General features: G+C 42.7%; 1 protein-coding gene across 1 annotated transcript in view; it reads right to left on the bottom strand.

Moving 5' to 3' along the window:
* Positions 1-7185: 7185 nt before the first annotated feature.
* LOC102871362 (developmental pluripotency-associated 5 protein-like) overlaps positions 7186-17968 on the bottom strand; it is an 11343-nt gene continuing 560 nt past the window's right edge. The window contains exons 2-4 of the mRNA XM_006902885.1: positions 7925-8044; positions 7635-7814; positions 7186-7265 (exon numbers count right to left, since the gene is read on the bottom strand). Of these exons, the coding sequence (XP_006902947.1) occupies positions 7186-7265; positions 7635-7814; positions 7925-8044 (380 nt within the window). The remainder of the gene's footprint in view (positions 7266-7634; positions 7815-7924; positions 8045-17968) is intronic.

Raw genomic sequence — 17968 nt, 5'->3', positions numbered from 1 at the left:
ACATGTTCCTAGAGTCAAAGGATCAACTGAACCAGTTGGGAGGTAGAGCAGTACTCCCTCCAGAAAGACCCAACGCCCATACTGAGATCCTATTAGAGAGAAGAGAAAGAAACTATGCTGAGTGAATTCCCTGAGGACATTAAGAATACTGTCAGTGACTGTCTTCTGGAAATCACTGGACTGGATTTAGTTTAAGCAACTCTTGTTTTTTGTCCACGTGTAACTTGGTCTCTTTTTAAAAAAAAATTTTTTCTACTAGTTTCTTTACAAAATTCAAATACATTGTTTTTAAGAATAAATTCTATTCATTTCCCTCACCCCGCCCCCAACAAATTGTAAAACCCCATGATTAATCCCTCCCTCCCCCTGCACATCCTCAATTCCTCTGCTTCCACCCTCTCCCACCCCTCTTGGATCCTTATACTCATTCTACAATAATGGCTTTATACAGTATTTGTCCTTGTGGGACAGAGTTAGTTCACTCAGCATAATGCTCTCCAGTCCCTCCCAAGTTAAATAATTGTGAGGTCTTCACACTGGACATAAGGCTAAGGACTCAAGGAGGGGACCAGAGAAAGAATGGAAGCTAAAAAAGCTTTATTGGGGGGGGGGGGTCTCCCGGGTGTGATTCCTTGGTCTGCAGAGAGAAAAACAGGCAGAGGGATAGACCAGGGAAATAACACAAGGATTCTGAGGCTCCGTCTAACATACTTTGGACATGTTGTGAGGAGAGACAGGTCCTTGCAGAAGGACATCATGCTTGGGAGGGTGGAGGGACAGCGCAGGAGAGGAAGGCCCTCTAGGGTCTCTATGAGTCGCAAGCGACTGGATGGCACATAACAACAACAACAATAAAGTGGATGAGGGCAGGTTTTAGTGAGGGTCTTTAGGGAGGTAAGGGAGGGACATTACATTGTGGTTTAGCCAGGTGGGTGGTATTCTAGGGAGGGGAGGGAGGGGCACTCCCTTTATTGACATGTTGATATTCCTTGAATCCTTTGTTCTCCCTTTGACCTTGGTCCTGGCCTGACAGTAATAATAATTTACAAAATCATTGCTCCTATGTGCTGCATTGTGTGAATGTACCACCATTTCTCAATCCATTCATTTGTGGTTGGACATATGGGCTGTTTCCATGTTCTTGTGATGAAAAGTAAACCTGTCTAGAAACCAACCATTTTATCTTAGTCCCAAACTTCTTTAGCCCTTATTGTCTGACCCTCCTTAGATGGTTTCTCCTTATCTCTACTACAAGGGAAGCTTGTTGCCTGAGGGCTGCCTTGAAACTCAGAAGGGAAGCAGTCCAATAAAATAAGTTTTAAGTTTTCCAAGACATTACCCCCAAAAAGGAAGACCCTAGATGAGACTGACACAATTGGGTTAGGTGTGTCAGTGAGACTGGTTCAGGCTAGAGCAGTGTTCAGAGTTGTTTCTATGAGTTGCAGGGGACTCAACACCACATACCACCATCACCTCAAACTTAACAGGAAGGCAGAAGGGGGGGGCAACATGTATAACTTCCTTTTTTATATTTAAAAAAAAATCTGGAAGGCCATAAAAGAGAATAAACATTATTTACTGGGGAGCAGAAACAGATCATTGTGAAATGTCCTAAGAGGGAGATATCTCTTTGGGGGATTTTTATCCTAGCAGATGTTATATGCTCTTGAGTCAACTGCGACTCATAGCAACTCTATGGAAAATGGATCTGAAGCTTGCCCTATCTTGTGCCATCTGACCATTTCTGACATTTTTCAGCGTATTCTGATTATGATTTATGCTTTACCAAATCTTACTACATAATTTTTTTTTTTACTCTGTCAATCCATAATTTACTCTGTCAATGTAATTTACTCTGTAATCCATCTTATTATCGAGGGTCTTCCTCTTTGACCCTCCACCTTTCTAAGCATGATCTCCTCCTCTAAGAACTGGCCTCTCTCACTAACATGCACAGCGTATGCAAGATGGAGTTTCATCATCCTTCCCTCCAAGGATCACCTTGGTTGCACCTTCCCTAAGACTTATGCTTGTTCTTTTGGGAGTCTTTGGATATCTAGTACTCTTCTCCAATACCACAATTCGAAGGCATAGATTCTTCCTCTGTCATCCTTAGTCACTGTCCAACTTTCAGATGCATAGGAAGTAATGGAAAAGACTATAGCTTGGACCAGGTGCACCTTAGTCTTGAAACTTAAAACTTTGCTCTTTAGAACTTTGGAGACACCCTTAATAGATTTTCCCAATGCAATACATCTTTTGGTTTGGTTTTGTTTTTTTAATGTTGATTGTGGATCCAAGCAAGATGAAATTATTGAGTTTCAATCTTTCTTCATTTATTATGATGCTGCCCATTGGCCCAGAGGTGAGGGGTTTTGTTTTCTTGATGTGGAGGTGCAGTCCATTTATACTTGAAATGTAAATGTAGTGTGTTAAAAATGTAAATGAGCTTTTGTTCAGCTCCATTTTGAGGCTGAGATTCTCTAACCAAACTTTCCCAGGAGGCCGTCTCATTGTTGCTGTTATGTACCATGGAGTTGCAGCTAAAGTGACTCACAGCTGACCCTCCAGGTTTTCAGAATCTGTAAATTGCACAGGAGATTAGATTGCCCATCTTGCTAGCAAAGCAGATCATGAATTTGAACCACAAGTCTTTGGGTTGGCAGAACAACTTAACACTAGGCTACAAAAGCTAAAAAAAATGGTCATAATGCATGTAGATTTCCCCACCCCTCTCCGCTTTACCTTTCCGTTTGGGAAAACTGAGTCCCAAGGCTTTAGAATTCAGGAAAAGTAATGGGATTTTAGATAAGGTTTCCTGAAAAGTGGATGAACATTCTTGCCAAAACAACAGATCTTGGAGAAAACTGCAAAAGCAAGCCAATAATAAATAAGAGCCAAAAAAAAGCAAACGTCTATTGCAACAGATGAAAAGGTGGTTAAATAGGAAAACATATATAATAAATGTATAGAAAAACATTGAACTATTTTTTAAATAGTCAAAAGACTCAAGATATGTGAGTAAAACTATTAAAAAGTATGTACAAAGTGCTGTCAGAGGTAGCTCTGGTGGCCTAGTGGTAAGAAACTGCACTGAAATCCCAAAGGCACTCAGTTCAAATCCATCAACTGCTCCATGGGAGAAAATGGGCAATCTCTTTCGTACAACTAACTGCCTCTGAAAACCCACTGGAGGATCAGCTATGGGTTGGTTGGCACACGATAACAACCTGCTGTCAGGGACCTTTCCAAAGTGCTAAAGAGCAATGATATCAATTAAAAACTAAGGTGCTCCTGATCCAAATCATTGTATTTTCAGTTGTTTTCTAGGCATTGGAAGTATGAATAAGGATGAGGGAAGGATCGATGCCTTTGAGTTGTGGTGTTGGAGAAGAATGAACATCTCATGATTGCAAATGAACAAGTTTATCTTGCAGAAGTTCACCACGGTGTTCTTAAAGGCAAGGATGGTGAAATTTCATCTCACATACTTAGGGAACGTTGTCAGGAGCCAGGCTTTGGGAAAAAAATCATCATACTGGGAAAGGCTGATGGTGAGAGAAAAAGAACCTCAACAACATGAACAGACACAGGAGGACTGTAATTATGGGCTCTATGGAGCATGTCAGAGATCGCAAGGGTGGGGCAAGACAGGGCAAGGTTTAAACCCTGCTCACAGTGTCACTGCGTCGACCAGCAGGCCCCTTCCAAACAAGCAGGCTCTAGCCTTACATGAGTGAACAAGGCAATTAACAAACACGTATGTAATGTCCACTGGGCAACAGGCATGGTTCTAAGACTTTTACATAGGTTAATTCTTTTAATCCTCACTACAACCCCATGAAATGGGGGTCATTAGCATTACAGTATAGGTGAGAAGCCTGGATCTTATAATGCTTAAGTGTTTACCTACTTGCTAACCCAAAGGTTGGGGCCCAACAGCAACTTTGCAATCCCTTTTCAGGAGAAAAAAAAGCCTGATGATCTGCTCCCTTAAAGATACAGCCTAGGAAACCCTGTATGGCAGATCTACTCTGTCCATGAGTCATTATGAGCTGGAATCCACTTGATGGCACACTGTAATAGTAACAGAGATGAGAACTTAAGTCAGAGGATCATATACATACTCAAAAGTCTTACCTCGTTAAGACTCAAAATCTGGGCGGGGGAGGGGTGGAGGGAGACAGTATTGTTTTAAAACACTATCCTAAAAAAATTAACATCTTTGTCTTACTAGAGATTAGATTCTAGTAAGAGAAGGAAAATGAATAGATAATCCTGTATCAGGTCAGTAATCCCAAGGGGTGAGGGGGGGAAAAGAAACAGATTAAATAGAGGTTGTGAAGATGATGTCCGCACAGAGTACCTGAGTGAAGAGAGGCAGAAAAACTACAGAAATCAAACCCAGTAGTGACATGACAAGAAGTTTGGTGCCTTTGAGAGGCAAAATAGTATACGGTGCTTGAGCGAAGAACAGGTATTCACTAAAAGAACATGTTGTTGTTGTTATGTGCCGTCGAGTCGCTTGCGACTCATGGTGAACCTATATGCAACAGCCCTAAACTCTACTCTGTCCTGTGCCAATCGCACTGTCTCTGACACTCCATCCTGATTACCCCAGTCACTGAATCAAACCACCTCATAAAGGGCCTTCCCCTCCTGCGCTGTCCCTCTACCCTACCAAGTATGATGTTCTTCTCCAAGGACCGGTCTCTCCTCACTACATGTCCGAAGTATGTTAGACGGAGCCTCAGACTCCTTGCCTCCAAGGAGCCACCTGGTTTAACCCTTTCAAGGATGAATCTGTTTTCCTAGCAGTCCATGGTACTCTCAATACTCTTCTTCAACACCACAGCTCAAAGGTATAAATTCTCCTTCTATCCTCCTTAGTCATAGTCCAACTCTCTGATGCATAACAAGTGATTGCAAAAACCATGGCCTGTATCAGACACACCTTGGTCTCCAGAGAGACACCATTACTCTTTTCAGTACTTTGGAGAGGTCCCTAACAGCAGACTTTCCCATGGCAATACGCCTTTTAATTTCCTGGCTACTGGTGCCAAGAGTGTTGACTGTGGAGCCAAGCACACTAAAGCTGTGTACAATCTCAATCTCTTCACCATCCATCCTGATGCTGCCAATTGGTCCAGTGGTGAGAATCTTTGTCTTCTTGACATTTAGTGTCAATCCATATTGGAGGCTGCAGTCCTTGACCCTCTGCAGCAAGTGCTTCAGGTCCTCCTACGTTTCAGCAAGCAGGGTTGTGTCATCTGCATAACACAGATTGTCCACCAATCTTGACCCCACATTTCTCCTCATAGAGTTGAATAGAAGATTTCAAATGGCAGCATGGGATGACAAAGTAAAATGTTACAATGAAACGTGCAAGGAGTTAGAGTCAGAAAATCAAAAGGGCTGAACTTGCTCAGCATTTCTTAAGCTCAAGGAACTGAAGAACAATTCAAACCTCAAGTTGCTATAATCAAGGATGCTTTAGGCAGAACATTAAATGATCCAGGAAGTATTAAAAGAAGATGGAAAGAATATACTTTAGTCACTGTATCGAAAGGAATTGGCAGACACAGAAGAATTTCATGAAACATATGAGCAAGAGCCTATGGTGATGAAAGAAGTATTTCAGGCTGCTTTGAAAGAAATGGCAAGAAATAAGTCTCCAAGAATAGATGGTATACCAATTGACGTGGTCACCAAGTTGTGCCAAGAAATCTGGACAACAACCACTTGGCCAACTGACTGGAAGAGATCGATATTTATTCCCATCCCAAATAAAGGTGACCCAACAGTGTGGAAACTATAGAACAATCTCATTGATTTCACATGCAAGCAAGATTCTACTGAAGATTACACAAAAACAACTGTAACAGCGTATCAGCAGAGAACTGCCAGAAGTCCATCCTGGGCTTAGAAGGGGTCTAAAATAACATAGCTTCTTAGAATTCAGATTACACAGACTTTTGTTAAAATGTATGTAAACTAAGGAGCATTTTGAAGCCCCTTTAAGAGAGAAGCATTCTCATTTACTTTGCAGAATTTAAGTTTGCCTGCTGAACAAAAAGCAGACCATGGGATGACCAGGTTAGGCTCGTCCAGTTCATAATGAGGTAGGGTTGGACTCATTAACAGGTGTTAGTGGTTTCTGATACTTGGTATTCTGAAAACCACAATGACTGGACTTGCTAATGAATTTCATTTTGAGAGGTGAAGAGTTAAGTATGAATCCTCTTTTGGGGCCGGAGCTATGGGCCAAAATAATGGCGGCTCGCTATTGTTTGAGGGTTTTTTCCCCTGCAAAAAACATAACTTATCATGTTTCTCTCTCATGGCTAGATACCATCCTAAGAAACAGTTAACACCGATGTCATTGTATTAGACTTGGCCAAGTGTTGTACATATATATTAACAGCTACACTTTCACTTCTCTATGAGGTTGTTGAGGTCTAATGCTGTTGTCTTCATCTTACAAACTGGTTAAAATGGTGTTAAACAAATTGCCAAATGAAAGTCACAGAGGCAGAAATCGGCCTAAGTGGGATTCATTCTGGGTTCTAAACTACCAAACTCTTTATCAAGTCTCTACAAAAGAAAATAACAACAGCCACAATTATGTTAAGTGAGCCCAGCCTATGGTGAGGCCTTCACTCATCTAGAATTCCAACGGGTCTCTAAGTTTACCTTTTTTCTGTCTACCTACCTGTGCAAAGCTGAATATTCTTCACAAACTCCCTCCCACTTGATTTGGTTCTGACTCAATGGCAATGAGGCTTCTTAATAAAATTCCTAACATTCCAAACAGATTAAAAATGCAGAAAACCCTGAGAATCTAGCTGCTCTCTATCTATCCTAAGAAACAATAAATGCTACCCTTAGCAATAGGACTCCAACTCTTTAAGCTCCTTTTTGAGTTTGACCAAGTGTGTCACTGACAGACAATTTTCCAACTCTGAAAATTATGTAACTACCTATCCTCTTACCTCCAAACCAGCAATCACAATACCAAGACATTATTTATTCAGGCCTTTAATCAGCAGCTTTCAAAACAAATATTCACATCATGAATGAGAGGCAAAAATCAGAGGCTTTCAAATCCTTGTATTCTTCCAACCTGCCCAGTTAAAGCTGAATTTAAACCAAGTGAAATCCACTGCAGCAACTACACATCCTTGTCTAGTCACCGTGGCTAAAACCTTCACTCAATCCAAGGCCTAATTCCAGGGTGTTCATGGCTTCTTCAAGTCTCTGCATCCCTGCACAGAAAGAACCAAAAAGGGTGAGCAAGAGGAGAAAAGGTCTACTATCTCCCTCAGCATCTTTCAGGGATTCCCAGACGAACGTTTAGGGTTTGGGACCTTCTTTCCTAGGCTCACTGGGCCATCTCATTATCTACCAGGCAGAACACAGGGGAAGGACTAGTTAAAGTGGACCACCCACCTCCCCCGGCAGTCACACCTTGAGTTCTCGGATATAACACTGGTGGCATCTTGGGGCAGAATCCTGAAAGACTCAGGGGCTCTCCTAGTGATGCCAGCCAGCTCAGGGAGGAAGAGAAGGACAGAGAGGCCCTATCACCAAAGCCCCTGCCTCAGCCCTCCCCACGTCGCCACCACGTCTCTCACCTCGCTCTTGTCGAAGGCGGTGCCACTCGGTCAGAGACTGAAACATCCCCTTGGCCCGTAACTTGTACACTTCAGGACCATAGACCACCACCCTGGTGAAGTTCGAGCATTCCAGAACCTTCAGCTCGAGCATAGTCTGGCTCACTTGCTCAAGGTAGGGGATTCGGGATCCATTTGGGCCTTTTCAAGAACAGTAGATGGAGATCAGCAATGGGAGCCGGGGGTGGGGGTTGGGGTGAGTGGTGGTGCTGAAACCCAACCTCTCTGGCCAGGGCTGGAGACACACTCACCAAATACCAGCGTCAGCAAGTTCGTTGGGACCTCGAACGTCTCCGGAGCTTTCAAGTCTTCGGGGACTTTCACCCAAGGCGGGATGTCTTTCCGTTGCAGACGCCCTTCCATCTTAAAGTCTTCGAAAACAAAAGTTACAGGGCTGAGTCCGGTCTCCACTGTGCAGCCGGAGCCTCCACGTGCAGCAAGCCTATCACCTGGAGGCCCCGCCCCCGGCGTGAGTGCGTGTGGGATGCCCCGCCCCGCGCTCGCCACGGCCCAATCGGTGCTCCGCTCTCACCGGACTCCGCCTCCTCGCTGGGCTCTCACCTTGACCTGGCTGCTTTGACCTCTAGGCCACCAGGGCTCCCTCGCTGCTCCGCTGGGGCCGCCTAGCATATTCCATAAGAGGTATTCTTTCACTTGGGGCTTCACCTCTACAAATCAATACTGTTCTTTATCAGAAAAGAAATATTCACAAACTCATGATCTTGCTTCAGGGCACTAAGTGGAAATTCTAACCACTGGGTCTGCAGCTTTTGAATGGACTGCTGTACCTCTCTATCTCAATGGCGCTCTGGTGATCTAAAGGCAAGAAGCTGCGCTGCAATCTCCAAGAGACGTGATTCATGGTTCAAGTTCACCAGCTGCTAGAGGCAGAAGGATGGACAATCTCCTCCCTTGCGATTAACCTAAGGGTCAGCTATGGGTTGGTCGATGGTGCACAAGTTCAACAAAGATCCACCTAGCTAGACTTGTTGTTGTTGTTATGTGCCCTCGAGTCGTTTGCGACTCATAGCGATCCTATGTACAACAGCCCTAAACCCTGCTCTATCCTGTGCCAATCTCATTGCCTCTGACACATCCATCCCAATTACCCCAGTCACTGAATCAATCCACCTCATAAAGGGTCTTCCCCTCCTGCGCTGTCTCTCCACTCTGCCCAGCATGATGTCCCTCTCTAAAGACCTGTCTCTCCTTACAACATGTCCAAAGTATGTCAGACGAAGCCCCAGAAACCTTGGCTCCAAGGAGTAGCCTGGTTTAACCCTCTCCAGGTTGAATCTGTTTGTTTTCCTGGCAGTCCATGGTACATTCAATACTCTTCTCCAGCACCACAGCTCAAAGGCGACAGTTCTCCTTCTATCCTCCCTAGTCATTGTCCAACTCTCTGATGCATAACAAGTGATTGCAAAAACCATGGCCTGTATCAGGCGCACCTTAGTCTCCAGAGAGACACCGTTGCTCTTGAGTACTTTAGAGAGGTCCCTAACCACAGACTTTCCCATTGCAATACGTTTTTTATTTCCTGGCTGCTGGTGCCAAGAGTGTTGACCGTGGAGCCAAACAAACTGAAGCTGTGAACAATCTCAATCTCTTCACCATCCATCCTGATGCTACCAATTGGTCCAGTGGTGAGAATTTTTGTCTTCTTGACATTGAGCCTCAGTCCATATTGAAGACTGCAGTCCTTGACCCTCTGCAGTAAGTGCATGAGGTCCTCCTCAGTTTCAGCGAGCAGGGTTGTGTCATCTGCATAACGCAGATTGTTGATAGATCGTCCACCAATCCTACCGCCACGCTTCTCCTCATAGAGCCCAGCCTCTCGGATAATCTGCTCTGCATACAGGTTGAAAAGGTATGGAGATAGGACACATCCCTGGCGTACACCCTTCCCAATTTTGAACCATGCAGCATTGCCCTGCTCTGTTCTGACGACTGCCTCTTGGTCCAAGTATAGGTTTCGCATTAGCATGATTAGATGTTCTGGGATTCCCATTCTTCTCAGAGTCAGCCACAATTTGTTATGATCCACGCAGTCAGATGCCTTTGCATAATAAATGAAACACAGATAGACATTCTTCTGGTATTCTCTGCTTTTAGCTAAGATCCATCTAACATCAGCTACAATATCCCTAGTACCACGACCCCTTCTAACCCCAGCCTGGACTTCTGGCACTTCTCTGCTGATGTATTGTTTCAGTCGTTTTTGGATAATCTTCAGTAGAATCTTGCTTCCTGGACTAACATATAAAAATGACTTGATGGACCCTGGCTCAAGCCACTTGGTTAGGCTCTGCTGTAAATTAACATTTTGCTTGAAGTGATGTACCCACCAGATGAGGGTGTGATTTTAAAGTTTTATTTGAGGAAGTTAAGCTTTTACAAATACCACAACTCATGATATGCAAGGAAGAAAATGATAGTTAGCCGTAAACACTTAGAGAATGCCACCTGGGAGCATAGCTGGTGAGGAGTTGCACTCCCAACCCAAAGGCAAGCTGTCCTAACCCACCAGCTGCTTCTCAGATGGACAATCTCTCTTGAAATTTAAACTTCTGAAAGCTCACTGGGAAGTCAATTATGAATTGCATCCAAAGTGAATAGCAATGAGAGAGAGAAATCGATCTTCATTTAAGACCAAATTACATCACCAAGATGGAAACACTGACATGGTCTAGAATCAAAAAAGGACTTTGTCGAGGTTGTATCCTCCCTCCATATCTATTCAGTGTGTATGCTGAGCAAATCATTCAAAAAGTTGGACTCTATGAAGAAGAATGTAGCATCAGGATAGAGGCTACAATGTTGATGACAATAACCTGCACTATGCAGATGACACAATCTTGCTTGATGAAAATGAGGATTTGAACTGCGTGCCACAGAAAATCAAAGACCCTAATCTTCAGTATGGATTGTATTTCAATGCCAAAAAGACAAAAATGCTCACTACTTGGCTGGTAAGCAATATCATGGTAGTTGGAGAAAAGATTGAAATTGTCAGTGATTTCATCTAGCCACCAGCAGTCATTAAATCAAGATATGTTACAATGGGAAATTCAGCTGTCAGCGACCTCTCCAAAGTACCGAGGAGCAATGATGTCAGTTTAAAGATTAAGGTATGCCTGATTCAGGTCATGGTCTTGTCAGTCACTTGCTATACATCTGAGAGCAGGACAATAAGTAACAATCACAGAAGAAGAATCAAAGCCTTTGAGCTGTAGTGTTGGAAGAGTACTGAATATCTCACAGACTGCCAAAAGAACAAATGGATTATGTCTTGAAGTAAAGTGTGACCAGAGTGCTCCATGGAGGCAAGGATGATGAAGCTTATTCTCACATACTTTGAATATGCTGTTGTTAGGTGCCTTCAAGTTCAGTGATAGTGGCCCTATAAACAACAGATCTGAATCCTGTCCTACCTATCCTGCACTATCCTCCTTTCTGAAATACTCAAGACCATTGCTGTAGTCACTAGACAATCCATTTGGTTGAGAATCTTCCTCTCTTTTCCCTCTCCTTCACCTTTTCAAACATGATTTCCCTTTCCAAAGTATAGCCTCTCCTACCAACATGTGCGAAGTATCTGAAAGGAAGCTTTGTCATCTTTGTCTCCAAGGAGCACTCTGGTTGCACTTTCTCCAAGATATATCTATTTGTTCCTTTGACAGTCTGTCAGATATTCAGTACTCTTCTCCCACACCACAGTTCAAAGGCATCAGTTTTCCTCCTGTCATCCTTATTCAATGAAAGGCCATGTTGTTAGGAGGGGCTATTCCTTGAAAGGGTGCATCATGCTTGGAAACTTGGAGGGTTAGCAAGAGAGGAAGATCCTCGATGAGGTGGATTGAAACAATGACAGAAGCAATGGGTTCAAGTATGTAGAGATGATCAGAATGGCAAAAAGGACAGGGTTCAGTTCTGTTTGTTGTTCATAAGGTCACCATGAGTCGTACTTGACAATACATAACAACATCATAAGGGTACAGATTACTGGTTTGTCAATATAATTGGGTGGGGGAAATGGGAATTTTTTAGTAATAGGCTGAAGACACTGAAATCGAACATAATTCAAATAATCCTGAAAACACTTCAGGACAATGAACAAAATTTTAGTAAGGAGTTGTTGTTATGTGCCATTGAATCACCTGTGACTCAGTGACCCTATGTACAGAAGCTCTGAACTCTGCCCTGTCTTAAGCCAGTCTCATTAACTCTAACACACCAATGCCCATTGCCCCAGTAGCTATTATCAATCCATTTCATCTGGGGTCTTCCTCTCCAGTGCTGTCCCTGCACCCTTCCAAGCATGATGTCCTTCTCCAAGGACCAGGCTTTCCTGTCCATGTGCCCAAAGTATGTAAGATGGAGCTTCAAAATCCTAGCCCCCAAGGAGAAACATGGTTTTACCCTCTCCAAGAGAGACCTTTTTGTTTTCTTGGCAGTCCATGGTATGTTCAAGACTCTTCTCCAGTACCACAATTCAAAACCATTGATTCTTCTTCTATCATTCTTAGTCATTGCCCAGCTCTCTGACGCATAGGAAGTAACTGCAAAGACCATAGACTGGATTAGGCGCACCTTAGTCTCTATACTGACATCATTGCTTTTCAGCACTCTGGAAAAGTCCCTGACAGCAGATTTTCCCACTGCAATTCATCTTTTTATTTCCTGAGTACTGGTGTTAAGAGTGTTGATGTTGAGCCAAGCAAGCTGTCATTATGTCTCTTCGCCATCTATCATCATGCTGCCAGTTGGCCCAGTGGTGAGAATCTTTATCTTCTTGATGTTGAGCTACAATCCATATTGAAGACTATATTCCTTGACCTTCAGTCAAGGCTTCAGTTCCTTCTCAGTTTCAGCAAGCAAGTTTGTGTCATCTGTATAGTCCAGGTTGTTGATGAGTCTCCCTCCAATCCTGATGCCACATTCCTCCTCATAAAGTCCTGCTTCCTGAATGATCTGCTCTGCATATAGATTGACATTATAATATTTAGAAACTTCTATAATGCATCATGTTAATGCTTTTCTTAGTATTCTAGAAACTGTCCTTGCTCTCAGAAGAAACATGTGGTAAGTATATGGGGTGAATTATGATATTTGCAATTTACTTGGAGTCAGTTCAGTTCTCTTTCCTCAAAAAAATCTTTTATGTATCTGTATGCGGGGGGCATTGAGTGTCAAACATGTTCATTCCTCCTCAGCCCCCTGCTGAGAATTTGCCTTTGGACCCTAAGTTTTTGGGTTTTCCCCAGAATTTGTCTTTCAGTTCTAGTTTTAAGTTGTTGTGTTGTTATATGTGGTCGAGTTGGAATAGACCCATAGCTGGAGGTGAATCAAATCTACATTTTAACAAGATCACATGGTGATTTGAATCTCATACAGAAGAACTTGATGATTCCTTAAGAATCATATGGTTATATAAAATCATAGTTGTAGAATATTAGCATATATATTATACACATTGTTGTTGCTATGTGCCATCAAGTCAACTACCCAGGCAAAGATGACTTCTGAAAATGGTGATAATTGGTTTATTTATACACTGAGAGTGGAAAGATTATTAAAAAAATGATTGGAACAGCACATCAACAGAGAAATGCCTAAAGTGCAGGCTGGGCTTAGAAGTGGTTGTGGTCCTAGGGATATTTGTAGCTAATGTTAAATGGATCTTGCCTGAAAGCAGGGAGTACCAGAAGAATGTCTGTGTTTTATTGACTATGCAAAGGCATTTAACTATGTGGACCACAAAAAACTGTTGCTAACTCTGAGAAGAATGGGAATCCCAGAACACTTGATTGTGCTTATGCAAAACCTATACTTGGACCAGGAGGCTGTCAGAACAAAGCAAGGAAACACTGCATGGTTCAAAATCCGGAAGTGTGTGTATCAAGGATGTGTCCTATCGGCATATCTTTTCAATCTATATGCATGTGGAACAGATTATCTGGGAGGCTGGGCTCTATGAGGAGAAATGTGGCAACAGGATTGGAGGAAGACTTGATGCATCAACAATCTGTATTATGCAGATGACACAGCTCTGCTTGCTGAAACTGAGGAGGACCTGAAGGTGCTTGCTGCACACAGTCAAGGACTGCAGCCTTCAATATGGATTGAACCTCAACATCAAGAAAACAAAGATTCTCACCTCTGGGCTGATTGGCAGCATCATGATACCTGGTAAAGAGATTGAGATTGTTGACAGCTTCAGTTTGCTTGGCTCCACAATCAACCCTCTTGGTACCAGCAGCCAGGAAATTAAAAGATTAATTGCATTGGGGAAGTCTGTTGTCTGAGACCTCTCCAAAGTACTGAAGAGAAAGGATGTCAGTTTGGAAACTAAGGTGCACCTGACACAGGCCATGGTCTTTACAATCATTTGCTATGCTTCAGAGAGCAGGACAATGACTAGGAATGATAGAAGGAGAGTTGATGTGTCTGAGTTGTGGTGTTGGAGAAGAGTATTGAATGTATCATGGACTACTAGGAGAACAAACAAGTTCGTCCTGCAGAGGATGAAGCCAGACTGCCCCTTGAAGGCAAGGATTCTGATATTTCATCTGACATATTTGGACATGTTGCAAGGCGGGATCAGTCAGTCCTTGGAAATGGATGTCATGCTTGGGAGGGTGGAGGGACAGCTTGGGAGAGGAAGACTCTCGATGAGATGGATAGAGTCAATGACTTCGGTAATGGTGATAGGTGTGTCGGAGACAGTAAGATTGGCAAGGGATAGAGCAGGGTTCAGAGCTGTTGTACATAAGGTCACTATGAGTCGCAGGCGACTTGACAGCACATAACAACATATAGAAACTCTGCAAACTTGCAGAAATGTTGTTAATATAGAAGAGAGTTTGGATATTTTGTTCATAGGGTCACTATGAGTTGTATTCAACCTTAGGAAACTTAATCACTGCTAAGTGAGACTAGTGTTGTTATATTTGGAGGAATAGTCTTCTACTTTGTACATCACTCTTTGTCAATTTGCTGTCCTGAGGTAATCTGGATATGCCGTGATGCTGAACCTTGTGCCATTGGGGTGTTAATTCCATAATGGTTTCCCAATATGGACAGTGGTGGCGTTCCCAGTTATAAAATAGATTTGGAAGCAGGAGTGGCATCCACGTCCTAAACCACATGTCTATGGAAACTCTATGAACTTGGAGAAACAACGATAGTTATGGAAAGCCATTTGGTGTTTTGCTCATAGAGTTGCTAAGAGTCATACTCAACTCGATGGCCATCAATAACAGCAGCAACATATGTGTGTGTGTCTGTGTGTGTGTATACACAAATACATATAGCAGGAGTGGCATCCACTTCCTATATATAATTTGTAGAGACTCATATATACTAAATAATACATTGTCATTCTAAGCCAGGTCTGAAGAATTGGTGTTCAGTTTAATGTTTGAATTCCAACTTTGATTATCTTACATGATCCTTAAATAGGCTTTGCTGTAATGAATTGTATACTTTAATAAGAGGTGGATGGAAACTTCTATGTCAATTTGCACATTCTATCACTTTCCAGTATCACGAAATTATTTTTACCTATACAAAACTCAGAAAGATTGCCTAAAAAACAAATTTGCCTAGGAAGAAGTGCAGACAGAATACTTAAAAGCAAGACCATTTCACCTCCTTTGGTCATATTAACAGGAGAAGCCAGTCCAAGAAAAGGACATCATGCCAACAAAAGTCAGCATTAAAAGAAGAACTTCAAAGAGAAAAGTTGATAAAATTGCTGAAACAATGGCTCAAGCACAGCAAAGATTATAAGGATAGCATATGAGCATTCTGTTGTACAAGGGGTTGTTTTTCATCAAAGTCAGCCAGACTGCACCAAGCAAAAGTATAGGACTGATCTAAGTGTTTGACTGGTTAGATCCTGTCTGACTTCTGTAAGATACTCTTCATCATTGCTGCTCTCATATGGAAATAAAGTATGTATCAATTCACACTAGACAGTGTTGTAAAATCTAAAACCACAATTTTTGCGTATTGAAAGGAATTCTAAAGAGCTCCTGTATTTGCTTCTCCAGATAACTTTGATACTTGCAGCGTATTGCAATTATTTAGAAATTTGAGATCACTTTCAGGCCTTTTGTTCATAGGGTCACTATGAGTTGTGATCAATGGCAATCAACATTGCATTTGAATTTTGGAAAACCATTCAATTGTACACCTTGATTAACACAATTATATAGATTGGTGTTGGGTTTTATATAGGTTTAAAAAAATCTTTTTAAAATTAGTCTATTCAGGAAGTTTCAATAATGTTGCTTTTCCTATTAGTTGGTAAGGAAATGCCTAGACCTTAAATTTTATGTTCCCTAAGGAACAACGTTTAAAAGTGTTTATGTTCGAGTTATTTTCCAATGCTTTAAATCCTTTTCAGACTTCTGTAGCTTTGTTGTTGTTATGTGCCGTCGTTTGCAACTCATAGCGACCCTATGTACAACAGCCCTAAACCCTGCTCTACCCTGCACCAACCGCACTGCCTCTGACACACCCATCCCGATTAACCCAGTCACCGAGTCAATCCATCTCATAGAGGGTCTTCCCCTCCTGCGCCGTCCCTCCACCCGCCCAAGCATGATGTCCCTCTCCAAGGACCCGTCCCTCCTGGCAACATGTCCAAAGTATGTCAGACGAAGCCCCAGAATCCTTGCCTCCAAGGAGTAGCTTGGTTTAATCCTCTCCAAGATGAATCTGTTTGTTTTCCTGGCAGTCCATGGTACATTCAGTACTCTTCTCCAGCACCACAGCTCCAACTCTCCTTCTGTCCTCCCTAGTCATTGTCCAACTCTCTGATGCATAACAAGCGATTGCAAATACCATGGCCTGTATCAGGCGCACCTTAGCTTCTGTAAATCCTATGCTTGCATATGCATAATTATTTTTGCAGAACTAAACATATAAATGTCGTGGTTTTGCTTGTGATTGTTTCACACGTGTCACATTTTGTTTGAAATATTAAATGCTGCCTGAGTACTATGAATGTGAAAGTGGAAAGTGATTTTAATCATGTGCAAGTTGGTCACGAGGTCTACATTGCAATTAACTGTTGCTGTTTTACTTTAATATGACTTATTCTTTTGTATGACAGGGTATATCTGTCAGAGCTACAATATTTCTATTTTAAACTTATAAACTTACATGTATTTTAGATGGTTAGGTATAAGTTAAAAGCCTTAATTAAAATCATACTTCTATTATTAACATCAGTAGTTCAATAAAGTTTGGATTGCCATAGTTAAGTCTTACATTATTAAAAGCTAAGTTGAATGGAAGCTTCTATTGTTTTCAGGTGGAATCCACTGTTATTTGTGGTTTTATTTCTCTAACCTTATGTGTATAATTCAGTTGTGTGTATATTTGAACTGTGGTGCTGGAGAATAGTACTGAATATCTCATGCACTGCCAAAAGATGAAAAATGTCCTGGAGAAAGTGCAGCCACTATGGAGGCAAGGATGGTGACACTTTGGCTCACATACTCTGGGCACATTGTTAGAACAGTCCTTTGTAAAGGTGGGCGGTCAGCGTGAGAGGAAAACTCTCAACACGGTTTGAAAAGGTGACTGTTTTAACAATAGGCACTGTGTAACAGGGACATCTGGGACTTGCCCCGTGGGCTCCACCTAGGTTTATATAGAAACAGTCTAACCAGGTGGGCTAAACACCTAGGCAAAAATCCTAAAACCTGCAAGTGTGTGGCACTGTGCTCCAGGAAGCCTGGAGGGCGTATTCCTGGGCTCAATCTCTAGGAGTCACCCCTCCAAACTGAGGTCGCACAATGACCACCACCCATCGGCACCCTAGCATGGAGGGGTCCCCCCACCCCCCTGGGTGTTCCCATCCCCATCGAGGACAGGACAAAGGCCAGAAGGCCCTTAGACTGAGATTTTTCTGGGGGTTTGGAATTAAATTCCCCACTCCCTGGGCAGGGACGGTTCTTCTTGGCTGATCAGCGGGCCAAACGTCCCCTTCCACGGTGATTCTAAGCGGTTCTTTCGGGTCTTTTCGGGGGAAGTGAGCGAATCACAAGCCCTGGTAGGCTAGGTGCCTGCAGCTGCAGAAACATGCTCGTTAAGCCCCAGAGCCCGGTGCCTATCAGCCTGGCTTTCCTCAATGAGTCTCCACACAAGCCTGTAGAAATTGCTTTATTAGACACATAACCACTTAATTTTCATTGCAATCGTTGGAGTTTTGTCCTTCTTCATTCTCGTACACTTCCAGCAGGCTCATGGCTTCCTCGAGTGCTGGAACTTCCATGCCT

Source organism: Elephantulus edwardii, unplaced genomic scaffold, assembly GCF_000299155.1.
Source record: "Elephantulus edwardii isolate Elephantulus edwardi_28Jun2011 unplaced genomic scaffold, EleEdw1.0 scaffold00465, whole genome shotgun sequence".
Lineage (NCBI taxonomy): Eukaryota > Metazoa > Chordata > Mammalia > Macroscelidea > Macroscelididae > Elephantulus > Elephantulus edwardii.
This window is presented reverse-complemented; position numbering and strand designations above follow the sequence as displayed.